The sequence below is a fragment of the Coregonus clupeaformis genome, chromosome 30 (assembly GCF_020615455.1).
Source record: "Coregonus clupeaformis isolate EN_2021a chromosome 30, ASM2061545v1, whole genome shotgun sequence".
NCBI classification, from domain to species: Eukaryota; Metazoa; Chordata; class Actinopteri; order Salmoniformes; family Salmonidae; genus Coregonus; species Coregonus clupeaformis.
The window spans coordinates 41,022,114-41,048,699 of NC_059221.1; the positions used below are offsets into that span (position 1 = coordinate 41,022,114).

The following is a 26,586-nucleotide window of genomic DNA, read 5'->3' on the forward strand; positions in this document are numbered from 1 at the left end:
ATGGGCTGGAGAAATGAAACCACTCTCAAACTCATGGACAGAGCTATGGATACAAGGACTGACCTTCCATGATATCAACATTATAGTTCTAACCATGTTTTGAGGCTATACAGTGTTTGTTTACATTTACCTAGTCTACAAGCAAAGGAGTAAAACAAGCTTATATTTGGGTTCTGATGGGGTACGACTGTGGAACTAAGCTCATGAGGCATCTATAAATTATATTACTCAAGAATCAGGAGTCACTCACCACCTTCCGGAGACATTTGAAACCCCACCTCTTTAAGGAATACCTGGGATAGGATAAAGTAATCCTTCTACCCCCCCCAAAAAAAAAAAAATATATAAATAAAACATTGTAAAGTGGTTATCCCACTGGCTATAAGGTGAATGCACCTATTTGTAAGTCGCTCTGGATAAGAGCGTCTGCTAAATGATGTAAATGTAAATGTAATGTAAATGAATCAATAGGTATATATATCACACATTTAAAAAAGTCTAAATTGGATGTAGCAACTGCAGATTGTCCCTTTAAGAGATGTTGTAAGTTCAGTTGCTTCGCATAATTGCTTCTAGTTTTTTTTCTTGTGCTTATCAACATTAAAAGCTTGGGGAGCAAACACAGGAATAGTGGTTAACCATGTCCGGGTCCATGCAGAGACACGCATATTTGTTGTTTCTCCTCAGACTAAAATCAGAGTATTATTGCAGACCAGTACTCTGTTGGTTACTATGGTAACATGTAGGATAGAAGCCATTACTTTAGTTCCCAAAGCACATGCTGTTATCACCTAGGGGAGTGGTTGTTGTCGTTTGTAAAGTGACAAGGCAAAAGCAGATTGTAAAATATAGTCTCCTCTATCAAACAAACCAGGGTAGAATAGCTAGGGAGAGGTCAGAGCCTAAAGATATCTGCAATCATTCATTCCTTCATTAAAATCAGTCCATTCCTATGGTTCACAAAATTGAAAAAACAACATTGTAGCATCTCATTGCTGCCCTCAAGTGGAAGAACATAGAAACAGTCTCCCCCTCCCGAAATAGAAACAAGTGCTTTTTGTGGTTGTGAATGGGAAGTTGGAGGCCCTTCTCCGAGGCTGAGACACTTTCCCCCTCCACACAAACACCATGGGTAATCAATGTGTCTGTCTGTCAGACAGTATAGGGAGGGCGGGGTCGATACTATGGCACGCATGTGTGGATGTTGGCGTTCTTTGTGTATGCATGAAGGTATGTGCTTCAGTGTGTGTACGACTATGTGTTTGTGTACCGTAAATGTGCAAGTGTGACAGTGTGTGTGTGTCTACAGTGTGATGACTGTGCCGTCCTCCTCTAAGCTCCTTCCCTCCAGGCCCCTGTTGGCGCTGCTCAGTGAGTTGGCGCTGTTGCTGGAGGCCAGGGCTCCGTTGGTGGTACGGAGGTCCAGATGGGGAACGTAGCGGGGCAGGGAGGGCACGGCCTCTCCGTCCACCTCTATCACCAGGTCCTCATCATCCTCATCACTCTCCAGCTCCTCTGGGTGGAAGTTCTGGATTATGTGTGCCGGAGTCGTCGCCATGGCAGCGCCCGGGGAGGAGTAGCCGTAGAAACTGCCGCCGCTGTCGGACGAGTGCCCCGAGCTCCCGGACGCTGCCCCGCCCCCGCCACTCCGTACGATGTTGTTGCGCTGGTTGGCCGGCTTCACCGTCACGATGAGGTTGTGGCTGTTGGCGATCATCATGTCTGTCACCTGGTCCAGAGATTTGCCTTGCACCTCGATGCCGTTGACCTCCAGAACCTCGTCGTTGACGGCCAGCAGGCCCGTGCTCTCAGCCAGGCCCCCAGGCACCATGCGGGAGATGAAGATCCCAGGCACCTTCTCCAGGCCCTGGGGCGTGACCCGGACGCTGGAGCCGTCGCGGATGTAGAAGCCCAGCGGTTTCTCCTGGCCGTGCTTGTAGAGGCGAACCCGGCGGTGTGTCTCAGGGAGGATATCCACATCGATGATGGAGGAGACAGGCCTGAAGTCCCTGGGCAGGCTGATGATCACAGGGGGCTTCTTCCGGTTGGCATCAGGCCGTAGCAACATGGCCGCTAGGACCGTCTTCTTAGGACGGGTCAGAGAGTCCATACCAAATGAAGAGTAGTCTGCTTCCTCTGGGGGGGTGGAGAGAACAACGCATCAGAAACATATCAATATCACATGATACAGTTGGGATCTACTCTCATACTCCCATACCGTAAATGCTTCCTGATAATTATGGTGGAACTATAAATCATTACTGACAGTCTACTGCAGACTATACTGTAGTTATGGAAACGCGAAGGTGTTGCTCTAAGCCTGAGGCCTAGGGTTCCTTTAGCTTAGAGCCCCTCCCTCCCTCTCCGGTCTCTCTTTCATGGCAGGGCTTTCGGAATTCCTCAGAGGCTTACTCAAGGCAACTGTGCTGCTGTGAGACATACCTGGACTTTCACCTGAGCATGGCTCAGGGCAGGGACAGGGCTCTAGACTAGACCAAAGGTCTAAGAAGAGAGAGAACCAGGGACAGGGCTCTCTAAAATGGTTAACCACCAGCACACGGATGCTAAACATTAATATCATAACGTTCATTGCCTCCTGGGTCGTGTGCCCCAGTCCCTCCCTTTATCTATCGCTCTCTCTCGGTCTCTTCTTTCTCCCACTGGCTATATATGTCCTGGAATTAATGACATGTTCTCGTATCCCATGGTGTGTTGTAGTGTGTGTATGTATGTATTTATGTATGTATGTACACACTGTAGTTCTCAGGTGATATGGATATACTCTTTGCACCTAAGCATCAGCAGTAATTGTCCATGGATAGTCGTGTTGTCGTTATAGACTATGTGGGTGTGTTGGGATCTGGGATAGGGTCCAGGCAGGTTGTAGATAAGGATTCCAGCCCTCAGGTTGACAGGTACCCCTCCCCCCTCAACCAGAAAAACTAAGGTGTAGAGAGGAGTATCCCATCTCAATTCTAATTAAACATAAGTTCATTGCCTCATTGTCAGGACATTAGAACTGTATGACTACAAAATATAGGTTTACATATTCACAAAAACACATACTGATACGTTGGGAGTTAAAATGCATGAACACGCACAATAATCCAAACTCAAAACCTCCCCAAAAGAATGTAAGCATCCAGCTAATCTGCATGATGTTCCCACAGAGTTAGCCTACAGTGCCTTCAGAGAGTATTCACACCCCCCTGACCTTTTCCACATTTTGTAGTGTTACAAAGTGGGATTAAAATTGATTTAATTTAATGTAATTATTTTTTAAACGATTTACACAAAATACTCTAATATCAAAGTGGAAGAAAAATTATATTTGTAAAAAATTCATGAAAAAGAAAACTAATATATCTTAAGACCCTCACAAACCTCACAACCTTTTACAGATGCACAATTGAGAGCATCCTGTCGGGCTGTATCACCGCCTGGTACGGCAACTGCACCGCCCGCAACCGCAGGGCTCTCCAGAGGGTGGTGCAGTCTGCTGAACGCATTACCGGGGGCAAACTATCCGCCCTCCAAGACACCTACAGCACCCGATGTCACAGGAAGGCCAAAAAGATCATCAAGGACATCAACCACTGAGCCACGGCCTGTTCACCCCGCTACCATCCAGAAGGCGAGGTCAGTACAGGTGCATCAAAGCTGGGACCGAGAGTCTGAAAAACAGCTTCTATCTCAAGGCCATCAGACTGTTAAATAGCCATCACTAGGAGGCGTCCACCCGGTTATGTAACCCACCTTAGAGGCTGCTGCCCCATAGACTTGAAATCACTTGCCACTTTAATAATGTTTACATACTGCTTTACTCATTTCATATGTATATACTCCATTCTATTCTACTGTATTTTAGTCAATGCCACTCCGACATTTCTCATCCTAATATTTATATATTTCTTAATTCCATTATTTTACTTTCGATTTGTGTGTATTGTTAGATACTACTGCACTGCTGGAGCTAGGAACACAATTATAACCCTCCATGGTGAGAGTTAGGGTTGGCTGCACACCAGCATAACCCTCCATGGTGAGAGTTAGGGTTGGCTGTACACCAGCATAACCCTCCATGGTGAGAGTTAGGGTTGGCTGCACACCAGCATAACCCTCCATGGTGAGAGTTATGGTTGGCTGCACACCAGCATAACCCTCCATGGTGAGAGTTAGGGTTGGCTGCACACCAGCATAACCCTCCATGGTGAGAGTTAGGGTTGGCTGCACACCAGCATAACCCTCCATGGTGAGAGTTATGGTTGGCTGCACACCAGCATAACCCTCCATGGTGAGAGTTAGGGATGGCTACACACCAGCATAACCCTCCATGGTGAGAGTTAGGGTTGGCAACACACCAGCATAACCCTCCATGGTGAGAGTTAGGGATGGCTACACACCAGCATAACCCTCCATGGTGAGATAGGAACACAAGCATTTCGCTACACCCACAATAATATCTGCTAAATATGTGTATGTGACCAATAACATTTGATTTGATAAGTATTCAAACCCCTGAGTCAATACATCTTAGAATCACCTTTGGCAGCGATTACAGCTGTGAGTCTTTCTGGGTAAGTTTCCACACCTGGATTGTGCAACATGTGCCCATTATTCTTTTCAAAATTCTTCAAGCTCTGTAAAATTGGTTGTTGATCATTGCTAGACAGCCATTTTCAGGTTTTGCTATAGATTTTCAAGCAGATTTAAATCGAAACTGTAACTCGGCCACTTCTTGGTAAGCAACTCCAGTGTAAATTTGGCCTTGTGTTTCAGGTTATTGTCCTGCTGAAAGGTGAATTCATCTCCCAGTGTCTGGTGGAAAGCAGACTGAAACAGGTTTTCCTCTAGGATTTTGCTTGTGCTTAGCTCCATTCCATATCTGAAAAACTCCTTAGTCCTTAAGGATTACAAGCATACCCATAATATGATGCAGCCACCACTATGCTTGAAAATATGGAGAGTGGGACTCAGTAATGTGTGGTATTGGATTTGCCCCAAACATAACACTTTGTATTCAGGACAAAAAGTTCATTGCTTTGCCACATTTTTTGCAGTTTTACTTTAGTGCCTTGTTGCAAACAGGATACATGTTTTGGAATATTTTTATTCTGTATAGGCTTCCTTCTTTTCACTATGTCATTTAGGTTAGTATTGTGGAGTAACTACAATGTTGTTGATCCATCCTTAGTCCTCTCCTATAACAGACATTAAACTGTAACTGTTTTAAAGTCACCATTGGCCTCATGGTGAAATCCTTCCTCTCCGGCAACTGAGTTAGGAAGGACGCCTGATCTTTGTAGTGACAGGGTGTATTGATACACCATCCCAAGTGTAATTAATAATTTCACCATGCTCAAAGGGATATTTATTTTATTTTGACCCATCTACCAATAGGTGCCCTTCTTTGCAGGCATTGGAAAACCTCCCTGGTCTTTGTGGTTGAATCTAGGTTTGAAATTAACTGCTCGACTGAAGGACCTTACAGATAATTGTGTGTGTGGGTTATAGAGATGAGGTAGTCAATCAAACATCATGTTAAACACTATTATTGCAACTTATGTGACTTGTTAAGCAAATGTTTACTCGTGAATTTATTTAGGCTTGCAATAACAAAGCGGTTGAATACCTATTGACTAAAGACATTTCAGCTTTTCATTTTGGGGTATTGTGTGTAGGCCAGTGACAAGAAAACAACATTTAATCCATTTGAAATTCAGGCTGTAACAACAAAATGTGGAAAAAGTCAAGGGGTGTGAATACTGGGTGAGCTGGGTGGCAGCCGATTGGTTAAGAGGTTGGGCCAGTAAACGAAAAGTTGTTGGTTCGAATCCCCGAGCTGACTAGGTGAAATCTGTCGATGTGCCCTTGAGCAAGGCACTTAACCCTAATTGCTCCTGTAAGTCGCTCTGGATAAGAGAGTCTGCTAAATGTCTAAAATGTAAAAATAAATACTTTCTGAAGGCCCTCTGTCTACTCTACACACAGATAGGCATTTCTAAGGACAGGCACACACAGATCTGGCAGACTGGTCCCTACAGTGCAGTCAGGCATACCAGTTCATCTCTCCGTTTCCCCCTCTCCTTTTTCTACTACTCTTTCACTCAGTCTCTTCTCCCCCCCCCCCCTTTCCCACATATCAAAGTGCAAGTCTAACAATGAGGTTATAGTGAAGGATGACGTGTACAACAGGAGGCCCCTGAGGGCCACTCATACAGGCTCAGGAAAGACATGCTGTTCTAGAAGTCACAAACAGGCACTCACATCAACAACTACACAACACGCACTTATGCTTAGGCTTGCTCACACACACACACAACTGAAAACACACACTGCTCCATCCCTTGACTGTTCGTGTTGATCTCTGACTAATGATCCTCTGTGTGACACATGCCAGTGAAAACCAATACCTCATCTCAGAGCAATGAGCTTCTCAGTCTCGTTAAAGCAGCTAGCAAGGTTTTCAGTCTTATTAAAGCAGCTGGCAAGGCTTTCAGTCTCATTAAAGCAACTAGCAAGGCTTTCAAGAGTAATTCATCTATTTTATACACACACCTGATCAAATAGTTGACCCTTCCTAAATGTTATCCCTTCAACCCGCCACTACTGGTTTCCTATGGTCGATAAAGTAGGCGTAAATAGTCAATACTATGGCGCTAACGCCCCAAGACCCAGACTAATCATCTGACTGTCTTGGTGTGTGTGTCCCTTTGGGGGTCACTGTCATAATACCACAGTTCCCTCTGGACTGGGCCACCGGGGTCACCATTACACTCGGTGCCATGACACAGTTTATCCGTTTTTCTCATTAATGTGCAATGGCTGGCTGATAAACTACACACAACGATATAACTCTCACCTGTAGATAGGAGTTCACCTTTATGCTCCTTAAGTACATGACTCAAACGTCAGGAACGTAATTGAGTGAGTGAGCATATGTGAGTTAATAATTAATCAATACAATCAGTGATAACTGTGTAAGAAGTAAACACCAGCATAACCCTCCAGGGTGAGAGTAAGGGTTGGCTACACACCAGCATAACCCTCCATGGTGAGAGTTAGGGTTGGCTACACACCAGCATAACCCTCCATGGTGAGAGTTAGGGTTGGCTACACACCAGCATAACCCTCCATGGTGAGAGTTAGGGTTGGCTACACACCAGCATAACCCTCCATGGTGAGAGTTATGGTTGGCTACACACCAGCATAACCCTCCATGGTGAGAGTTATGGTTGGCTACACTCCAGCATAACCCTCCATGGTGAGAGTTAGGGTTGGCTACACACCAGCATAACCCTCCATGGTGAGAGTTAGGGTTGGCTACACACCAGCATAACCCTCCAGGGTGAGAGTTAGGGTTGGCTACACACCAGCATAACCCTCCATGGTGAGAGTTAGGGTTGGCTACACACAAGCATAACCCTCCAGGGTGAGAGTAAGGGTTGGCTACACACCAGCATAACCCTCCAGGGTGAGAGTAAGGGTTGGCTACACACCAGCATAACCCTCCAGGGTGAGAGTAAGGGTTGGCTACACACCAGCATAACCCTCCAGGGTGAGAGTAAGGGTTGGCTACACACCAGCATAACCCTCCATGGTGAGAGTTAGGGTTGGCTACACACCAGCATAACCCTCCAGGGTGAGATTTAGGGTTGGCTGCACACCAGCATAACCCTCCAGGGTGAGAGTTAGGGTTGGCTGCACACCAGCATAACCCTCCATGGTGAGAGTTAGGGTTGGCTGCACACCAGCATAACCTTCCATGGTGAGAGTTAGGGTTGGCTACACACCAGCATAACCCTCCAGGGTGAGAGTTAGGGTTGGCTACACACCAGCATAACCCTCCAGGGTGAGAGTTAGGGTTGGCTACACACCAGCATAACCCTCCATGGTGAGAGTTAGGGTTGGCTGCACTCCAGCATAAACCTCCATGGTGAGAGTTAGGGTTGGCTGCACACCAGCATAAACCTCCATGGTGAGAGTTAGGGTTGGCTGCACACCAGCGTAACCCTCCAGGGTGAGAGTTAGGGTTGGCTACACACCAGCATAACCCTCCAGGGTGAGAGTTAGGGTTGGCTACACACCAGCATAACCCTCCATGGTGAGAGTTAGGGTTGGCTGCACACCAGCATAACCCTCCAGGGTGAGAGTTAGGGTTGGCTGCACACCAGCATAACCCTCCAGGGTGAGAGTTAGGGTTGGCTGCACTCCAGCATAACCCTCCTGGGTGAGAGTTAGGGTTGGCTGCACTCCAGCATAACCCTCCATGGTGAGAGTTAGGGTTGGCTGCACTCCAGCATAACCCTCCATGGTGAGAGTTAGGGTTGGCTACACACCAGCATAACCCTCCATGGTGAGAGTTAGGGTTGGCTACACACCAGCATAACCCTCCATGGTGAGAGTTAGGGTTGGCTGCACTCCAGCATAACCCTCCAGGGTGAGAGTTAGGGTTGGCTGCACTCCAGCATAACCCTCCAGGGTGAGAGTTAGGGTTGGCTACACACCAGCATAACCCTCCATGGTGAGAGTTAGGGTTGGCTACACACCAGCATAACCCTCCATGGTGAGAGTTAGGGTTGGCTGCACTCCAGCATAAACCTCCATGGTGAGAGTTAGGGTTGGCTGCACACCAGCATAAACCTCCATGGTGAGAGTTAGGGTTGGCTGCACACCAGCATAAACCTCCATGGTGAGAGTTAGGGTTGGCTGCACACCAGCGTAACCCTCCAGGGTGAGAGTTAGGGTTGGCTACACACCAGCATAACCCTCCAGGGTGAGAGTTAGGGTTGGCTACACACCAGCATAGCCCTCCATGGTGAGAGTTAGGGTTGGCTGCACACCAGCATAACCCTCCAGGGTGAAAGTTAGGGTTGGCTGCACTCCAGCATAACCCTCCATGGTGAGAGTTAGGGTTGGCTGCACTCCAGCATAACCCTCCATGGTGAGAGTTAGGGTTGGCTACACACCAGCATAACCCTCCAGGGTGAGAGTTAGGGTTGGCTACACACCAGCATAACCCTCCATGGTGAGAGTTAGGGTTGGCTGCACTCCAGCATAACCCTCCATGGTGAGAGTTAGGGATGGCTACACACACCAGCATAACCCTCCAGGGTGAGAGTTAGGGTTGGCTACACACCAGCATAACCCTCCATGGTGAGAGTTAGGGTTGGCTGCACTCCAGCATAACCCTCCATGGTGAGAGTTAGGGTTGGCTACACACCAGCATAACCCTCCATGGTGAGAGTTAGGGTTGGCTGCACACCAGCATAACCCTCCATGGTGAGAGTTAGGGTTGGCTGCACACCAGCATAACCCTCCATGGTGAGAGTCAGGGATGGCTACACACCAGCATAACCCTCCATGGTGAGAGTTAGGGATGGCTACACACCAGCATAACCCTCCATGGTGAGAGTTAGGGATGGCTACACACCAGCATAACCCTCCATGGTGAGATAGGAACACAAGCATTTCGCTACACCCACAATAATATCTGCTAAATATGTGTATGTGACCAATAACATTTGATTTGATAAGTATTCAAACCCCTGAGTCAATACATCTTAGAATCACCTTTGGCAGCGATTACAGCTGTGAGTCTTTCTGGGTAAGTTTCTAAGAGCTTTCCACACCTGGATTGTGCAACATGTGCCCATTATTCTTTTCAAAATTCTTCAAGCTCTGTAAAATTGGTTGTTGATCAATGCTAGACAGCCATTTTCAGGTTTTGCTATAGATCTTCAAGCAGATTTAAATCGAAACTGTAACTCGGCCACTCAGGAACATTTCCTGTCTTCTTGGTAAGCAACTCCAGTGTAAATTTGGCCTTGTGTTTCAGGTTATTGTCCTGCTGAAAGGTGAATTCATCTCCCAGTGTCTGGTGGAAAGCAGACTGAACCAGGTTTTCCTCTAGGATTTTGCTTGTGCTTAGCTCCATTCCATATCTGAAAAACTCCTCAGTCCTTAACGATTACAAGCATACCCATAATATGATGCAGCCACCACTATGCTTGAAAATATGGAGAGTGGGACTCAGTAATGTGTGGTATTGGATTTGCCCCAAACATAACACTTTGTATTCAGGACAAAAAAGTTCATTGCTTTGCCACATTTTTTGCAGTTTTACTTTAGTGCCTTGTTGCAAACAGGATACATGTTTTGGAATATTTTTATTCTGTATAGGCTTCCTTCTTTTCACTATGTCATTTAGGTTAGTATTGTGGAGTAACTACAATGTTGTTGATCCATCCTTAGTCCTCTCCTATAACAGACATTAAACTGTAACTGTTTTAAAGTCACCATTGGCCTCATGGTGAAATCCTTCCTCTCCGGCAACTGAGTTAGGAAGGACGCCTGATCTTTGTAGTGACAGGGTGTATTGATACACCATCCCAAGTGTAATTAATAATTTCACCATGCTCAAAGGGATATTTATTTTATTTTGACCCATCTACCAATAGGTGCCCTTCTTTGCAGGCATTGGAAAACCTCCCTGGTCTTTGTGGTTGAATCTAGGTTTGAAATTAACTGCTCGACTGAAGGACCTTACAGATAATTGTGTGTGTGGGTTATAGAGATGAGGTAGTCAATCAAACATCATGTTAAACACTATTATTGCAACTTATGTGACTTGTTAAGCAAATGTTTACTCGTGAATTTATTTAGGCTTGCAATAACAAAGCGGTTGAATACCTATTGACTAAAGACATTTCAGCTTTTCATTTTGGGGTATTGTGTGTAGGCCAGTGACAAGAAAACAACATTTAATCCATTTGAAATTCAGGCTGTAACAACAAAATGTGGAAAAAGTCAAGGGGTGTGAATACTGGGTGGGCTGGGTGGCAGCCGATTGGTTAAGAGGTTGGGCCAGTAAACGAAAAGTTGTTGGTTCGAATCCCGAGCTGACTAGGTGAAATCTGCCGATGTGCCCTTGAGCAAGGCACTTAACCCTAATTGCTCCTGTAAGTCGCTCTGGATAAGAGAGTCTGCTAAATGTCTAAAATGTAAAAATAAATACTTTCTGAAGGCCCTCTGTCTACTCTACACACAGATAGGCATTTCTAAGGACAGGCACCCACAGATCTGGCAGACTGGTCCCTACAGTGCAGTCAGGCATACCAGTTCATCTCTCTGTTTCCCCCTCTCCTTTTTCTACTACTCTTTCACTCAGTCTCTTCTCCCCCCTTCCCACATATCAAAGTGCAAGTCTAACAATGAGGTTATAGTGAAGGATGACGTGTACAACAGGAGGCCCCTGAGGGCCACTCATACAGGCTCAGGAAAGACATGCTGTTCTAGAAGTCACAAACAGGCACTCACATCAACAACTACACAACACGCACTAATGCTTAGGCTTGCTCACACACACACACAACTGAAAACACACACTGCTCCATCCCTTGACTGTTCGTGTTGATCTCTGACTAATGATCCTCTGTGTGACACATACCAGTGAAAACCAATACCTCATCTCAGAGCAATGAGCTTCTCAGTCTCGTTAAAGCAGCTAGCTTCTCAGTCTCGTTAAAGCAGCTAGCAAGGTTTTCAGTCTCATTAAAGCAGCTAGCAGGGCTTTCAGTCTTATTAAAGCAACTACCAAGGCTTTCAGTCTCATTAAAGCAACTAGCAAGGCTTTCAGTCTCATTAAAGCAGCTAGCAAGGCTTTCAGTCTCATTAAAGCAGCTAGCAAGGCTTTGTCTCATTAAAGCAGCTACCAAGGCTTTCAGTCTCATTAAAGCAACTATCAAGGCTTTCAAGAGTAATTTATCTATTTTATACACATACCTGATCAAATAGTTGACCCTTCCTAAATGTTATCCCTTCAACCCGCCACTACTGGTTTCCTATGGTCGATAAAGTAGGCGTAAATAGTCAATACTATGGCGCTAACGCCCCAAGACACAGACTAATCATCTGTGACTGTCTTGGTGTGTGTGTCCCTTTGGGGGTCACTGTCATAATACCACAGTTCCCTCTGGACTGGGCCACCGGGGTCACCATTACACTCGGTGCCATGACACAGTTTATCCGTTTTTCTCATTAATGTGCAATGGCTGGCTGATAAACTACACACAACAATATAACTCTCACCTGTAGATAGGAGTTCACCTTTATGCTCCTTAAGTACATGACTCAAACGTCAGGAACGCAATTGAGTGAGTGAGCATATGTGAGTTAATAATTAATCAATACAATCAGTGATAACTGTGTAAGAAGTAAACACCAGCATAACCCTCCAGGGTGAGAGTAAGGGTTGGCTACACACCAGCATAACCCTTCATGGTGAGAGTAAGGGTTGGCTGCACACCAGCATAACCCTCCATGGTGAGAGTTAGGGTTGGCTACACACCAGCATAACCCTCCATGGTGAGAGTTAGGGTTGGCTACACACCAGCATAACCCTCCATGGTGAGAGTTAGGGTTGGCTGCACACCAGCATAACCCTCCATGGTGAGAGTTAGGGTTGGCTGCACTCCAGCATAACCCTCCATGGTGAGAGTTAGGGTTGGCTGCACACCAGCATAACCCTCCATTGTGAGAGTTATGGTTGGCTACACACCAGCATAACCCTCCATGGTGAGAGTTAGGGTTGGCTACACACCAGCATAACCCTCCATGGTGAGAGTTAGGGTTGGCTGCACACCAGCATAACCCTCCATGGTGAGAGTTAGGGTTGGCTACACACCAGCATAACCCTCCATGGTGAGAGTTAGGGTTGGCTGCACACCAGCATAACCCTCCATGGTGAGAGTTAGGGTTGGCTGCACACCAGCATAACCCTCCATGGTGAGAGTTAGGGTTGGCTACACACCAGCATAACCCTCCATGGTGAGAGTTAGGGTTGGCTGCACTCCAGCATAACCCTCCATGGTGAGAGTTAGGGCTGGCTGCACACCAGCATAACCCTCCATGGTGAGAGTTAGGGCTGGCTGCACACCAGCATAACCCTCAATGGTGAGAGTTAGGGCTGGCTGCACACCAGCATAACCCTCCATGGTGAGAGTTAGGGATGGCTACACACCAGCATAACCCTCCATGGTGAGAGTTAGGGTTGGCTGCACACCAGCATAACCCTCCAGGGTGAGAGTTAGGGTTGGCTGCACACCAGCATAACCCTCCAGGGTGAGAGTTAGGGTTGGCTGCACACCAGCATAACCCTCCAGGGTGAGAGTTAGGGTTGGCTGCACACCAGCATAACCCTCCATGGTGAGAGTTAGGGTTGGCTGCACACCAGCATAACCCTCCATGGTGAGAGTAAGGGCTGGCTACAAACCAGCATAACCCTCCAGGGTGAGAGTTAGGGTTGGCTGCACACCAGCATAACCCTCCAGGGTGAGAGTTAGGTTTGGCTGCACACCAGCATAACCCTCCAGGGTGAGAGTTAGGGTTGGATGCACACCAGCATAACCCTCCAGGGTGAGAGTTAGGGTTGGCTGCACACCAGCATAACCCTCCATGGTGAGAGTTAGGGTTGGCTGCACACCAGCATAACCCTCCATGGTGAGAGTAAGGGCTGGCTACACACCAGCATAACCCTCCATGGTGAGAGTTAGGGTTGGCAACACACCAGCATAACCCTCCATGGTGAGAGTTAGGGTTGGCAACACACCAGCATAACCCTCCATGGTGAGATAGGAACACAAGCATTTCGCTACACCCACAATAATATCTGCTAAATATGTGTATGTGACCAATAACATTTGATTTGACAAGTATTCAAACCCCTGAGTCAATACATCTTAGAATCACCTTTGGCAGCGATTACAGCTGTGAGTCTTTCTGGGTAAGTTTCCACACCTGGATTGTGCAACATGTGCCCTTTATTCTTTTCAAAATTCTTCAAGCTCTGTAAAATTGGTTGTTGATCAATGCTAGACAGCCATTTTCAGGTTTTGCTATAGATCTTCAAGCAGATTTAAATCGAAACTGTAACTCGGCCACTCAGGAACATTTCCTGTCTTCTTGGTAAGCAACTCCAGTGTAAATTTGGCCTTGTGTTTCAGGTTATTGTCCTGCTGAAAGGTGAATTCATCTCCCAGTGTCTGGTGGAAAGCAGACTGAACCAGGTTTTCCTCTAGGATTTTGCTTGTGCTTAGCTCCATTCCATATCTGAAAAACTCCTCAGTCCTTAACGATTACAAGCATACCCATAATATGATGCAGCCACCACTATGCTTGAAAATATGGAGAGTGGGACTCAGTAATGTGTGGTATTGGATTTGCCCCAAACATAACACTTTGTATTCAGGACAAAAAGTTAATTGCTTTGCCACATTTTTTGCAGTTTTACTTTAGTGCCTTGTTGCAAACAGGATACATGTTTTGGAATATTTTTTATTCTGTACAGGCTTCCTTCTTTTCACTATGTCATTTAGGTTAGTATTGTGGAGTAACTACTTTTATTTTATTTATTTCACCTTTATTTAACCAGGTAAGCCAGTTGAGAACAAGTTCTCATTTACAACTGCGACCTGGCCAAGATAAAGCAAAGCAGTGCAATAAAAACAACAACAGAGAGTTACATGTGAGGTAAAACAAAACATAAAGTCAAAAATACAGCAGAAAATATATATACAGTGTGTGCAAATGTAGCAAGTTATGGGGGTAAGGCAATAAATAGGCTATAGTGCAAAATAATTACAATTAGTATTAACACTGGAATGATAGATGTGCAAGAGATGATGTGCAAATAGAGATACTGGGGTGCAAATGAGCAAAATAAATAACAATATGGGGATGAGGTAGTTGAGTGGGCTAATTTCAGAAGGGCTGTGTACAGGTGCAGTGATCGGTAAGGTGCTCTGACAACTGATGCTTAAAGTTAGTGAGGGAGATAAGAGTCTCCAGCTTCAGAGATTTTTGCAGTTCGTTCCAGTCATTGGCAGCAGAGAACTGGAAGGAATGGCGGCCAAAGGAGGTGTTGGCTTTGGGGATGACCAGTGAGATATACCTGCTAGAGCGCATACTACGGGTGGGTGCTGCTATGGTGACCAATGAGCTAAGATAAGGCGGAAATTTGCCTAGCAGTGATTTATAGATGGCCTGGAGCCAGTGTGTTTGGCGACGAATATGTAGTGAGGACCAGCCAACAAAAGCGTACAGGTCAAAGTGGTGGGTAGTGTATGGGGCATTGGAGACAAAACGGATGGCACTGTGATAGACTACATCCAATTTGCTGAGTAGAGTGTTGGAGGCTATTTTGTAAATGACATCGCCGAAGTCAAGGATCGGTAGGATAGTCAGTTTTACGAGGGCATGTTTGGCAGCATGAGTGAAGGAGGCTTTGTTGCGAAATAGGAAGCCGATTCCAGATTTCACTTTGGATTGGAGATGCTTAATGTGAGTCTGGAAGGAGAGTTTACAGTCTAACCAGACACCTAGGTATTTGTAGTTGTCCACATACTCTAGGTCAGACCCGTCGAGAGAAGTGATTCTAGTCGGGTGGGCGGGTGCCAGCAGCGTTCGATTGAAGAGCATGCATTTACTTTTACTAGTGTTTAAGAGCAGTTGGAGGCTACGGAAGGAGTGTTGTATGGCATTGAAGCTCGTTTGGAGGTTTGTTAACACAGTGTCCAATGAAGGGCCAGATGTATACAAAATGGTGTCGTCTGCGTAGAGGTGGATCTGAGAGTCACCAGCAGCAAGAGCGACATCATTGATATACACAGAGAAAAGAGTCGGCCCAAGAATTGAACCCTGTGGCACCCCCATAGAGACTGCCATAGGTACAGACAACAGGCCCTCCGATTTGACACATTGAACTCTATCTGAGAAGTAGTTGGTGAACCAGGCGAGGCAGCCATTTGAGAAACCAAGGCTATTTAGTCTGCCAATAACAATGTGGTGGTTGACAAGAGTCGAAAGCCTTGGCCAGGTCGATGAAGACGGCTGCACAGTACTGTCTATTATCGATCGCGGTTATAATATCGTTTAGGACCTTGAGCGTGGCTGAGGTGCACCCATGACCAGCTCGGAAACCGGATTGCATAGCGGAGAAGGTACGGTGGGATTCGAAATGGTCGGTGATCTGTTTGTTAACTTGGCTTTCAAATACTTTCGAAAGGCAGGGCAGGATGGATATAGGTCTGTAACAGTTTGGATCTAGAGTGTCACCCCCTTTGAAGAGGGGGATGACCGCGGCAGCTTTCCAATCTCTGGGGATCTCAGACGTTACGAAAGAGAGGTTGAACAGGCTAGTAATAGGGGTTGCGACAATTTCGGCTGCTATTTTTAGAAAGAAAGGGTCCAGATTGTCTATCCCAGATGATTTGTAGGGGTCCAGATTTTGAAGCTCTTTCAGAACATCAGCTGTCTGAATTTGTGTGAAGGAGAAGCGGGGGGGGCATGGGCAAGTTGCAGCGGAGGGTGCAGAGCTGGTGGCCGGGGTAGTGGTAGCCAGGTGGAAAGCATGGCCAGCCGTAGCAAAATGCTTGTTGAAATTCTCGATTATTGTAGATTTATCGGTGGTGATAGTGTTTCCTAGCCTCAGTGCAGTGGGCAGCTGGGAGGAGGTGCTCTTATTCTCCATGGACTTTACAGTGTCCCAAAACGTTTTGGAGTTAGTGCTACAGGATGCACATTTCTGTTTGAAAAAGCTAGCCTTTGCTTTCCTAACTGCTTGTGTATATTGGTTCCTAACTTCCCTGAAAAGTTGCATATCGCGGGGGCTATTCGATGCTAATGCAGTACGCCACAGGATGTTTTTGTGCTGGTCAAGGGCAGTCAAGTCTGAGGAGAACCAGGGGCTATATCTGTTCTTAGTTCTGATTTTTTTTGAATGGGGCATGCTTATTTAAGATTGAGAGGAAAGCACTTTTAAAGAACAACCAGGCATCCTCTACAGACGGAATGAGATCTATATCCATCCAGGATACCCGGGCCAGGTCAATTAGAAAGGCCTGCTCGCTAAAGTGTTTTAGGGAGCGTTTGACAGTGATGAGGGGTGGTCGTTTGACCGCGGACCCGTTACGGACGCAGGCAATAAGGCAGTGATCGCTGAGATCCTGGTTGAAGACAGCGGAGGTGTATTTAGAGGGTAAGTTAGTCAGGATGATATCTATGAGGGTGCCCATGTTTACGGATTTAGGGTTGTACCTGGTAGGTTCCTTGATAATTGAGATTGAGGGCATCTAGTTTGGATTGTAGGATGGCCGGGGTGTTAAGCATATCCCAGTTTAGGTCACCAAGCAGTACGAACCCTGAGGATAGATGGGGGGCAATCAATTCACATATGGTGTCCAGGGCACAGCTGGGGGCTGAGGGGGGTCTGTAGCAAGCGGCAACAGTGAGAGACTTATTTCTGGAAAGGTGGATTTTTTGTAGAAGCTCAAACTGTTTGGGCACAGACCTGGATAGTATGATAGAACTCTGCAGGCTCTCTCTACTGTAGATTGCAACTCCACCCCCTTTGGCAGTTCTATCGAGACGGAAAATGTTGTTGATCCATCCTTAGTTTTCTCCTATCACAGACATTAAACTCTGTAACTGTTTTAAAGTCACCATTGGCCTCAGGGTGAAATCCTTCCTCTCCGGCAACTGAGTTAGGAAGGACGCCTGTATCTTTGTAGTGACAGGGTGTATTGATACACCATCCCAAGTGTAATTAATAATTTCACCATGCTCAAAGGGATATTTATTTTATTTTGACCCATCTACCAATAGGTGCCCTTCTTTGCAGGCATTGGAAAACCTCCCTGGTCTTTGTGGTTGAATCTAGGTTTGAAATTAACTGCTCGACTGAAGGACCTTACAGATAATTGTGTGTGTGGGTTATAGAGATGAGGTAGTCATTCAAACATCATGTTAAACACTATTATTGCAACTTATGTGACTTGTTAAGCAAATGTTTACTCGTGAATTTATTTAGGCTTGCAATAACAAAGCGGTTGAATACCTATTGACTAAAGACATTTCAGCTTTTCATTTTGGGGTATTGTGTGTAGGCCAGTGACAAGAAAACAACATTTAATCCATTTGAAATTCAGGCTGTAACAACAAAATGTGGAAAAAGTCAAGGGGTGTGAATACTGGGTGGGCTGGGTGGCAGCCGATTGGTTAAGAGGTTGGGCCAGTAAACGAAAAGTTGTTGGTTCGAATCCCCGAGCTGACTAGGTGAAATCTGTCGATGTGCCCTTGAGCAAGGCACTTAACCCTAATTGCTCCTGTAAGTCGCTCTGGATAAGAGAGTCTGCTAAATGTCTAAAATGTAAAAATAAATACTTTCTGAAGGCCCTCTGTCTACTCTACACACAGATAGGCATTTCTAAGGACAGGCACCCACAGATCTGGCAGACTGGTCCCTACAGTGCAGTCAAGCATACCAGTTCATCTCTCTGTTTCCCCCTCTCCTTTTTCTACTACTCTTTCACTCAGTCTCTTCTCTCTCCCCCCCCTAGAAGTCACAAACAGGCACTCACATCAACAACTACACAACACGCACTTATGCTTAGGCTTGCTCACACACACACACACACACACACACACACACACACACACACACACACACACACACAACTGAAAACACACACTGCTCCATCCCTTGACTGTTCGTGTTGATCTCTGACTAATGATCCTCTGTGCGACACATGCCAGTGAAAACCAATACCTCATCTCAGAGCAATGAGCTTCTCAGTCTCATTAAAGCAGCTAGCTTCTCAGTCTCATTAAAGCAGCTAGCTTCTCAGTCTCATTAAAGCAGCTAGCTTCTCAGTCTCGTTAAAGCAGCTAGCAAGGTTTTTAGTCTCATTAAAGCAGCTAACAAGGTTTTCAGACTCATTAAAGCAACTAGCAAGGCTTTGAGTCTCATTAAAGCACCATTACACCCGGTAACTTGAGACAGGGTTGTTAGGGTTGGCTGCACACCAGCATAACCCTCCATGGTGAGAGTTAGGGTTGGCTGCACACCAGCATAACCCTCCAGGGTGAGAGTTAGGGTTGGCTGCACACCAGCATAACCCTCCATGGTGAGAGTTAGGGTTGGCTGCACACCAGCATAACCCTCCATGGTGAGAGTTAGGGTTGGCTGCACACCAGCATAACCCTCCATGGTGAGAGTAAGGGTTGGCTACACACCAGCATAACCCTCCATAGTGAGAGTTATGGTTGGCTGCACACCAGCATAACCCTCCATGGTGAGAGTTAGGGTTGGCTGCACATCAGCATAACCCTCCATGGTGAGAGTTAGGGTTTGCTGCACACCAGCATAACCCTCCATTGTGAGAGTTATGGTTGGCTGCACACCAGCATAACCCTCCATGGTGAGAGTTAGGGTTTGCTGCACACCAGCATAACCCTCCATGGTGAGAGTTATGGTTGGCTGCACACCAGCATAACCCTCCATGGTGAGAGTTAGGGTTTGCTGCACACCAGCATAACCCTCCATGGTGAGAGTTAGGGTTGGCTAAACACCAGCATATCCTCCAGGGTGAGAGTTAGGGTTGGCTGCACACCAGCATATCCTCCAGGGTGAGAGTTAGGGTTGGGTACACACCAGCATAACCCTCCAGGGTGAGAGTTAGGGTTGGGTACACACCAGCATATCCTCCAGGGTGAGAGTTAGGGTTGGGTACACACCAGCATAACCCTCCAGGGTGAGAGTTAGGGTTGGGTACACACCAGCATATCCTCCAGGGTGAGAGTTAGGGTTGGGTACACACCAGCATAACCCTCCAGGGTGAGAGTTAGGGTTGGGTACACACCAGCATAACCCTCCAGGGTGAGAGTTAGGGTTGGGTACACACCAGCATAACCCTCCAGGGTGAGAGTTAGGGTTGGGTACACACCAGCATAACCCTCCAGGGTGAGAGTTAGGGTTGGCTACACACCAGCATAACCCTCCATGGTGAGAGTTAGGGTTGGCTACACACCAGCATAACCCTCCATGGTGAGAGTTAGGGTTTGCTGCATAACCCTCCAGGGTGAGAGTTAGGGTTGGGTACACACCAGCATAACCCTCCAGGGTGAGAGTTAGGGTTGGGTACACACCAGCCTAACCCTCCAGGGTGAGAGTTAGGGTTGGGTACACACCAGCATAACCCTCCATGGTGAGAGTTAGGGTTGGGTACACACCAGCATAACCCTCCATGGTGAGAGTTAGGGTTGGGTACACACCAGCATAACCCTCCATGGTGAGAGTTAGGGTTGGGTACACACCAGCATAACCCTCCAGGGTGAGAGTTAGGGTTGGGTACACACCAGCATAACCCTCCATGGTGAGAGTTAGGGTTGGGTACACACCAGCATAACCCTCAATGGTGAGAGTTAGGGTTGGGTACAATGCCATTTGGTTGTATTTGTTTGCTTGTTAAGTCTGAATTTGTCAGTCATTTAGTGGAAATAATCGTTTTTTTCAACATCAGACCTGTGTGTACACTGGATCCAATCCAACAGCTAGACATTTTTCATTGGTCTATTATGGGTAAGCTATTAAAAAAATATTTGGAACGTTATGATTTCCCACACAACCGTTTGAATAGTTGTTGGAGAGAGAACGGTAAAGACAGCACCAGAATACAGGAAGTAACTGAGTAGAGGGAGACATGACATCCAAACTCTCTCTCAAACACACACGGACCCACACACGGACCCACACACGGAGCCACACACGGACCCACACACGGACCCACACACGGACCCACACACGGACCCACACACGGACCCACACACGTGTGTACTGTGAATGGAATGCACTAATGCATTTCCAACCCCCACATGGTCTGTTTAAAGTAGGGACTCCAACTCACTCCACCTCCATTTACTACTGACATTTACATTTACGTCATTTAGCAGACGCTCTTATCCAGAGCGACTTACAAACTGACCATGGCCCATTTTACCCAAACACGCCACATAAAAACTCTCTATTTCAAGGTCATGTATGTATTAATCCTCTCAGAGTAGGAGTGCTGAGCTAGAATCAATTTAGCCTTTTAGATAATAAGGGATATTGAGTCGCTTGACAAATACAGGGCCAGGAGTGTTTATCCTGATCAGGTCATGTGATCAGCTCCTAGCCCTTAGATAGGGCCCTGTGTTTTGAGCAATCATGTGACATGCCTGGATATCAACATTTATTTAAAGCTTTTTCATCAAACTGTCCCCTTTTCTTTTGATGTCAGATGGTCCAGCTCCATCCTCAGATAATCGCTTTCATTTTTTTGTATAATAAAACATTCTGGACGAGGCTTAAAATACAGGATAACATCTTGCTATGTCACATGATTGCGCAGAACGCAGGGCCGTGTCAGTCAGATATTAAGTCTAAATCATGGTTACAATATCTATATCTGAGGAACAGGAGCGTCCTAGTACCGGACACTGTGCTGACCGGTGACATTATCCCTGGCGGAGCCACCGGACATCCTGTGTGTTGCTAGTCACAGACAGAGCAGAGCTGAGGGCCATGTCAGAGTAATGGGACACCATGATCAGGTGACAACAATTACCTTCACATAGCAACAGGACTGTCAATCAGCCATCACCCAGAGCCAAACATTCTAAATATATTGTTCTGTCATGACCATCAGAGCATTGGGAGTTAATTAAGATAAAACAACCAATGCGTCAGTCATCGAAATGTAGATCTGGAATAAGGATGTAGTTACTGTACATTTTAATATTGTATGACTAGGTTTGTGTTGAACTCTTGGGAACACTGTTCTGCATCTGTTCTGCTCTGGACTGAATGTTGCTCAATAAGAACTGTTCTGGAAACTGTCTCATATGCTGACGACAGGCCTGGATATCCCCCGCATGTTGAGTACCATGGTGTTCCAGTCACGGAGCGATCTACGGGGGAGGGAGTGCGTGGGGATGAGGGAGGGACGATGTTTATTAAAGAATGGGGAGAAGGGGGGGACTTTAAAAAGGGAAAATAAATTCCTTTAGCGTTTCTATTCTGTGAGCAATGAACATACTTCCCTGGCACAGCTGAGATAAAAAGAGCTGTATGCTGATAAGAGAAGAGACAGAAGGAACAGGAGAGAACAGGGATAGGGGATACCTTGTCAGTTGCACAGCTCAATGCATTCAACCGAAATACGTCTTCCGCATTTAACCTAACCCCTCTGAATTAGAGCGGTGCTGGGGGGGGGGCAGTTTTTGGGGGTTAACTGCCTTGATCAAGGGTAGAACGGCATATTTTTCCACCTTGCCAGCTTTTCGGTTAGTGGCTAAATGCTCTTAACCGCTAGGCTACCTGCCACCCCAGCAGGGCAGCGCATGAGAGAGAGAGGGAAGGAGAAAAGCAAAGAGGAGAATGAGATGGAGAGAGCAAGAGAGGGGTAAGCCAGGCCTACGGTAAAGGGAAGTGGGGAGGGGTAAGCCAGGCCTACGGTAAAGGGAAGTGGGGAGGGGTAAGCCAGGCCTACGGTAAAGGGAAGTGGGGAGGGGTAAGCCAGGCCTACGGTAAAGGGAAGTGGGGAGGGGTAAGCCAGGCCTACGGTAAAGGGAAGTGGGGAGGGGTAAGCCAGGCCTACGGTAAAGGGAAGTGGGGAGCAGAGATCAGAAGGAGGACAAAATAAAACGCTGACTAAGCTTAAAGCTCCAATGATATCATTCATATAATGTTGTACAACAACACATCCATGAGCCAAAAGTTGCCCGGTCACATTCATGAACTTCAAATGAATCTTAAATCAATTAGCAGGTCATCACTCTTCAACTGTTTTCACTTGGTACATCGTCAGCATTATTACAGTAATGTACTATAGTGTAGAGTGATCTTTCTGCACTGCTTTGTGTTATAAGGAGGTGCACAGGCAATGCATTCCGTTCTTTAATTATCCTTTATTGTGTAAGAGAGACTGAGACTGACAAAGAACAGACTTTCTCCCTCTGTCCCTTGTCATCACTGCAACATACTGTACTTCATCAATTCCATTTCTGCTGACCGAGCTTTCTCTTTCTCCACCCCACTGCCCTCTGTCCCTTTCTCTCTGTCCTTCACTCAGTCTCTCCCTGCCTCTTGCAGTCTCTCCTTCACCCTCTGTCCCCTTTCATCCAGACTGGCTTGGTTCTCTCTGCCCTGTCTCTCTCTGCTGTCTGATGATGCTGTCTGATGGGCCATGCCTGTACACGCAGCCTCCAAGGCGAGGGGTGAGGAGGGGGAAGACAGAGGGGAGGAACAGGCACGTGGGTTAGTAAGCCCCTTCCCTATCCGGGCCACCCTGTCGCTCATTCTCCTGAACAAAGACTTTGCTGGTGTTGCAGCCTGGCTCAGAACACCTCTGTTCCCCTCACGGCATCTCTCGGTCTCATCCTCCTGTGGTTCTGCAGAGACAGGGAGCCCAGTTGTCACTTTGATCTGGGCTCTGAGGGGAAAGGTTAGTGAATAATCAGATATACATTTCATACTGCACTGTCTGCCTAATTAGGGCTGGGCGAGGGAGACAAATATCCCTGTCACATCATGGATAACAATATGATGAACGTGACCATGTCAATTAGCATTTATCTATATGAATAAGCTTTATTCATATTTGGACATGTTCAACAGCCTCCATTTGATAACATTAGCACCTAACTGAGCTTTATCATGGTAGGCTGCAGTATGTGGAGAACTTGTGTCAATATCAGGGAATGATGAAATCATATCTCCAACATTCATATCATGAGGAGGAGGATAAGGCCCAGCCCTACAACGAGATAACAGTACAGTACAGTACTACAATGCATAAAGGCACTGCCCTTTGACCAAGATGGCAAACAATACCACCTGTACTTCCCTTTGGCATTTTGTTTCCCTCCCACTGTCATCCCTCACTCCACTGGCCCTCAGTAGTCAGCACTAGTTCCCTCTCTCTCTCCCTCCCTCCCTCTACCTCGCTCCCTCTCTCCTGCTGTCATCCCCCACTCCACTGGCCCTGAGTAGTCAGCACTAGTTCCCTCTCTCCCTCCCTCTACCTCGCTCCCTCTCTCCTGCTGTCATCCCTCTCTCCACTGGCCCTCAGTAGTCAGCACTAGTTCCCTCTCTCTCTCCCTCCCTCCCTCTACCTCGCTCCCTCTCTCCTGCTGTCATCCCCCACTCCACTGGCCCTGAGTAGTCAGCACTAGTTCCCTCTCTCCCTCCCTCTACCTCGCTCCCTCTCTCCTGCTGTCATCCCTCTCTCCACTGGCCCTGAGTAGTCAGCACTAGTTCCCTCTCTCCCTCCCTCTCCCTCCCTCTACCTCGCTCCCTCTCTCCTGCTGTCATCCCTCTCTCCACTGGCCCTGAGTAGTCAGCACTAGTTCCCTCTCTCCCTCCCTCTACCTCGCTCCCTCTCTCCTGCTGTCATCCCTCTCTCCACTGGCCCTCAGTAGTCAGCACTAGTTCCCTCTCTCTCTCCCTCCCTCCCTCTACCTCGCTCCCTCTCTCCTGCTGTCATCCCCCACTCCACTGGCCCTGAGTAGTAAGCACTAGTTCCCTCTCTCCCTCCCTCTACCTCGCTCCCTCTCTCCTGCTGTCATCCCTCTCTCCACTGGCCCTCAGTAGTCAGCACTAGTTCCCTCTCTCTCTCCCTCTCCCTCCCTCTACCTCGCTCCCTCTCTCCTGCTGTCATCCCCCACTCCACTGGCCCTGAGTAGTAAGCACTAGTTCCCTCTCTCCCTCCCTCTACCTCGCTCCCTCTCTCCTGCTGTCATCCCTCTCTCCACTGGCCCTGAGTAGTCAGCACTAGTTCCCTCTCTCTCTCCCTGGCTGGGCAGCCCAGCTAACTCCTGTCCCATGGCTCTAGTGTTGTGTACGGCCTGCTGTCCAGTTTAATCTACCCAGCAGTGGTGATCAGAGGCAAGCCACAAATCCACACAATGAAGCCCCCTCCTCTTCCAGCTCCCCGGTCCCCCATCTAGGGCCTCACTCTGCATTCTTCACTCACTCGATCACCCCTCCCTTCCTTTCCTCCTCTATTCCTCCTCTCTTCCATTACTTTTCCCTGCCTCCACAACCACCTCTTTAAGGAATACCTGGAATAGTCTAACAGTAATCCTTATACACCCCCCTCCCCCAGTGGTGGTTGTCCCACTGGCTATCCTAAGTTGAATGCACCAATTTGTAAGTGGCTCTGGATAAGAGCGTCTGCTAAATGACTTAAATGTAAATGTAAATATCATGCCATCTACTCGGCCACTCTTAAAACCCACACAGTTATCATGCAACAGTGATTGCTTTACTGGGTGGGTAGACAGCATGGCGTACTAAAACACTATGCAGTGCTGTTCTCTCTTTATGAGGCATGGTTACTAATTACTTTGCCAGTAATTGCTGGAGCAGCACAGTGCAGTACTTCCACTCACCCTCATAAAAACCCTTGTGCTTTTCACAACTGAAACTATGATGGCGATGACATCATTAGTTCAACAAAACACACCGACCCACCCAGATACCCTGAATAATGACTGGGTCCAATCAGTATGGAAACCTGGACAGTCTCATGCTGCGAGGACAGGACAGGAGGTGAAGGCTGGGAGGAGTGTTCTGCTCTGTATGACAGACACCGATTAAGATGTCATACAACAACGGAATTCTCTTTTGACAACCCTGTGTTCCACTAGTACACCACACCCATCCCCGTGACAACTGATACCAAGGCTTACCTGCTTTATCTGAGAGGGGTATAATTGATGAGAACAGAGGAGTACAGCTGTCATTCTCTGGCTGACCACAATAAACACAGTGTTCCAGTGACCTCAGCAGAAACAATGTGCCTGTGGGACACGGGGGAGGTATGGGAAAAGGCAACCTGCTCTGGTGCTCTGGTCCCATTCAGTAAAACTAAACAAAAACAATGTGAATTCAGAGCATACAGATAGACAACTGGACTTTGCAAACAGCAACCAAGTTGTCATGCGAAGGAAAGACACAGTGTATCATTCATAACCCTTCAACTTCACACATTGTGTTTGAGTAAACCTCAAACACAAATGACACACAAAAAACGTCTCAAAACTATTATTGTTTAAGTGTGTGGGGGGGTATTTCCCCTCAGCAGGCTTTGCAGCTCCCGTCAGTCCTAAACAATACCCAGGGCCATTAATCCAATGGGCCGCTTCAGGGCTACCATGGTAACAGGTAAACAGGCCTGGGGCACTGCACTGCAGCGTCCAGACATTGTGTAAGAGAGTGTGTTTCCTTCTTTGTGCGTGTCCAAATGATTTCAGTGTGACAAGCTATTGACAGAAATTACCTAGTGATTCTCTCTCTCTCTCACACACACACACACAGGCCAAAAGAAGGAAGGAAAGCAACCTCCCGAGTGGCGTGTGCCACTAGAGATCCTGGTTCGGATCCAGGCTCTGTCGTAGCCGGCCATGACCGGGAGACCCATGGGGCGGCGCACAATTGGCCCAGCGTCGTCTAGGGTAGGGGAGGGAATGGCAGGCAGGGATGTAGCTCAGTTGGTAGAGGTTGGCATTTGCAACGCCAGGGTTGTGGGTTCGATTCCCACGGGGGTATGAAAAATAAAAAAATAATGTATGCACTCACTAACTGTAAGTCGCTCTGGATAAGAGCGTCTGCTAAATGACTAAAATGTCAATGAAAGCCAACACTGCCCAAGAATGCTGTCATACATAGAGCTGGCATAATTACTGTATAATCGTGTAACCGACAAT

At 47.1% G+C, this 26,586-nt stretch overlaps 1 protein-coding gene across 1 annotated transcript in view; it reads right to left on the reverse strand.

Moving 5' to 3' along the window:
- Window positions 1-459: 459 nt before the first annotated feature.
- Window positions 460-26,586, reverse strand: part of LOC121546787 (partitioning defective 6 homolog beta-like) — a 43,353-nt gene continuing 17,226 nt past the window's right edge. The window contains exon 3 of the mRNA XM_041858027.2: window positions 460-2,136. Within this exon, the coding sequence (XP_041713961.1) occupies window positions 1,304-2,136 (833 nt within the window). The 3' untranslated portion in view covers window positions 460-1,303. The remainder of the gene's footprint in view (window positions 2,137-26,586) is intronic.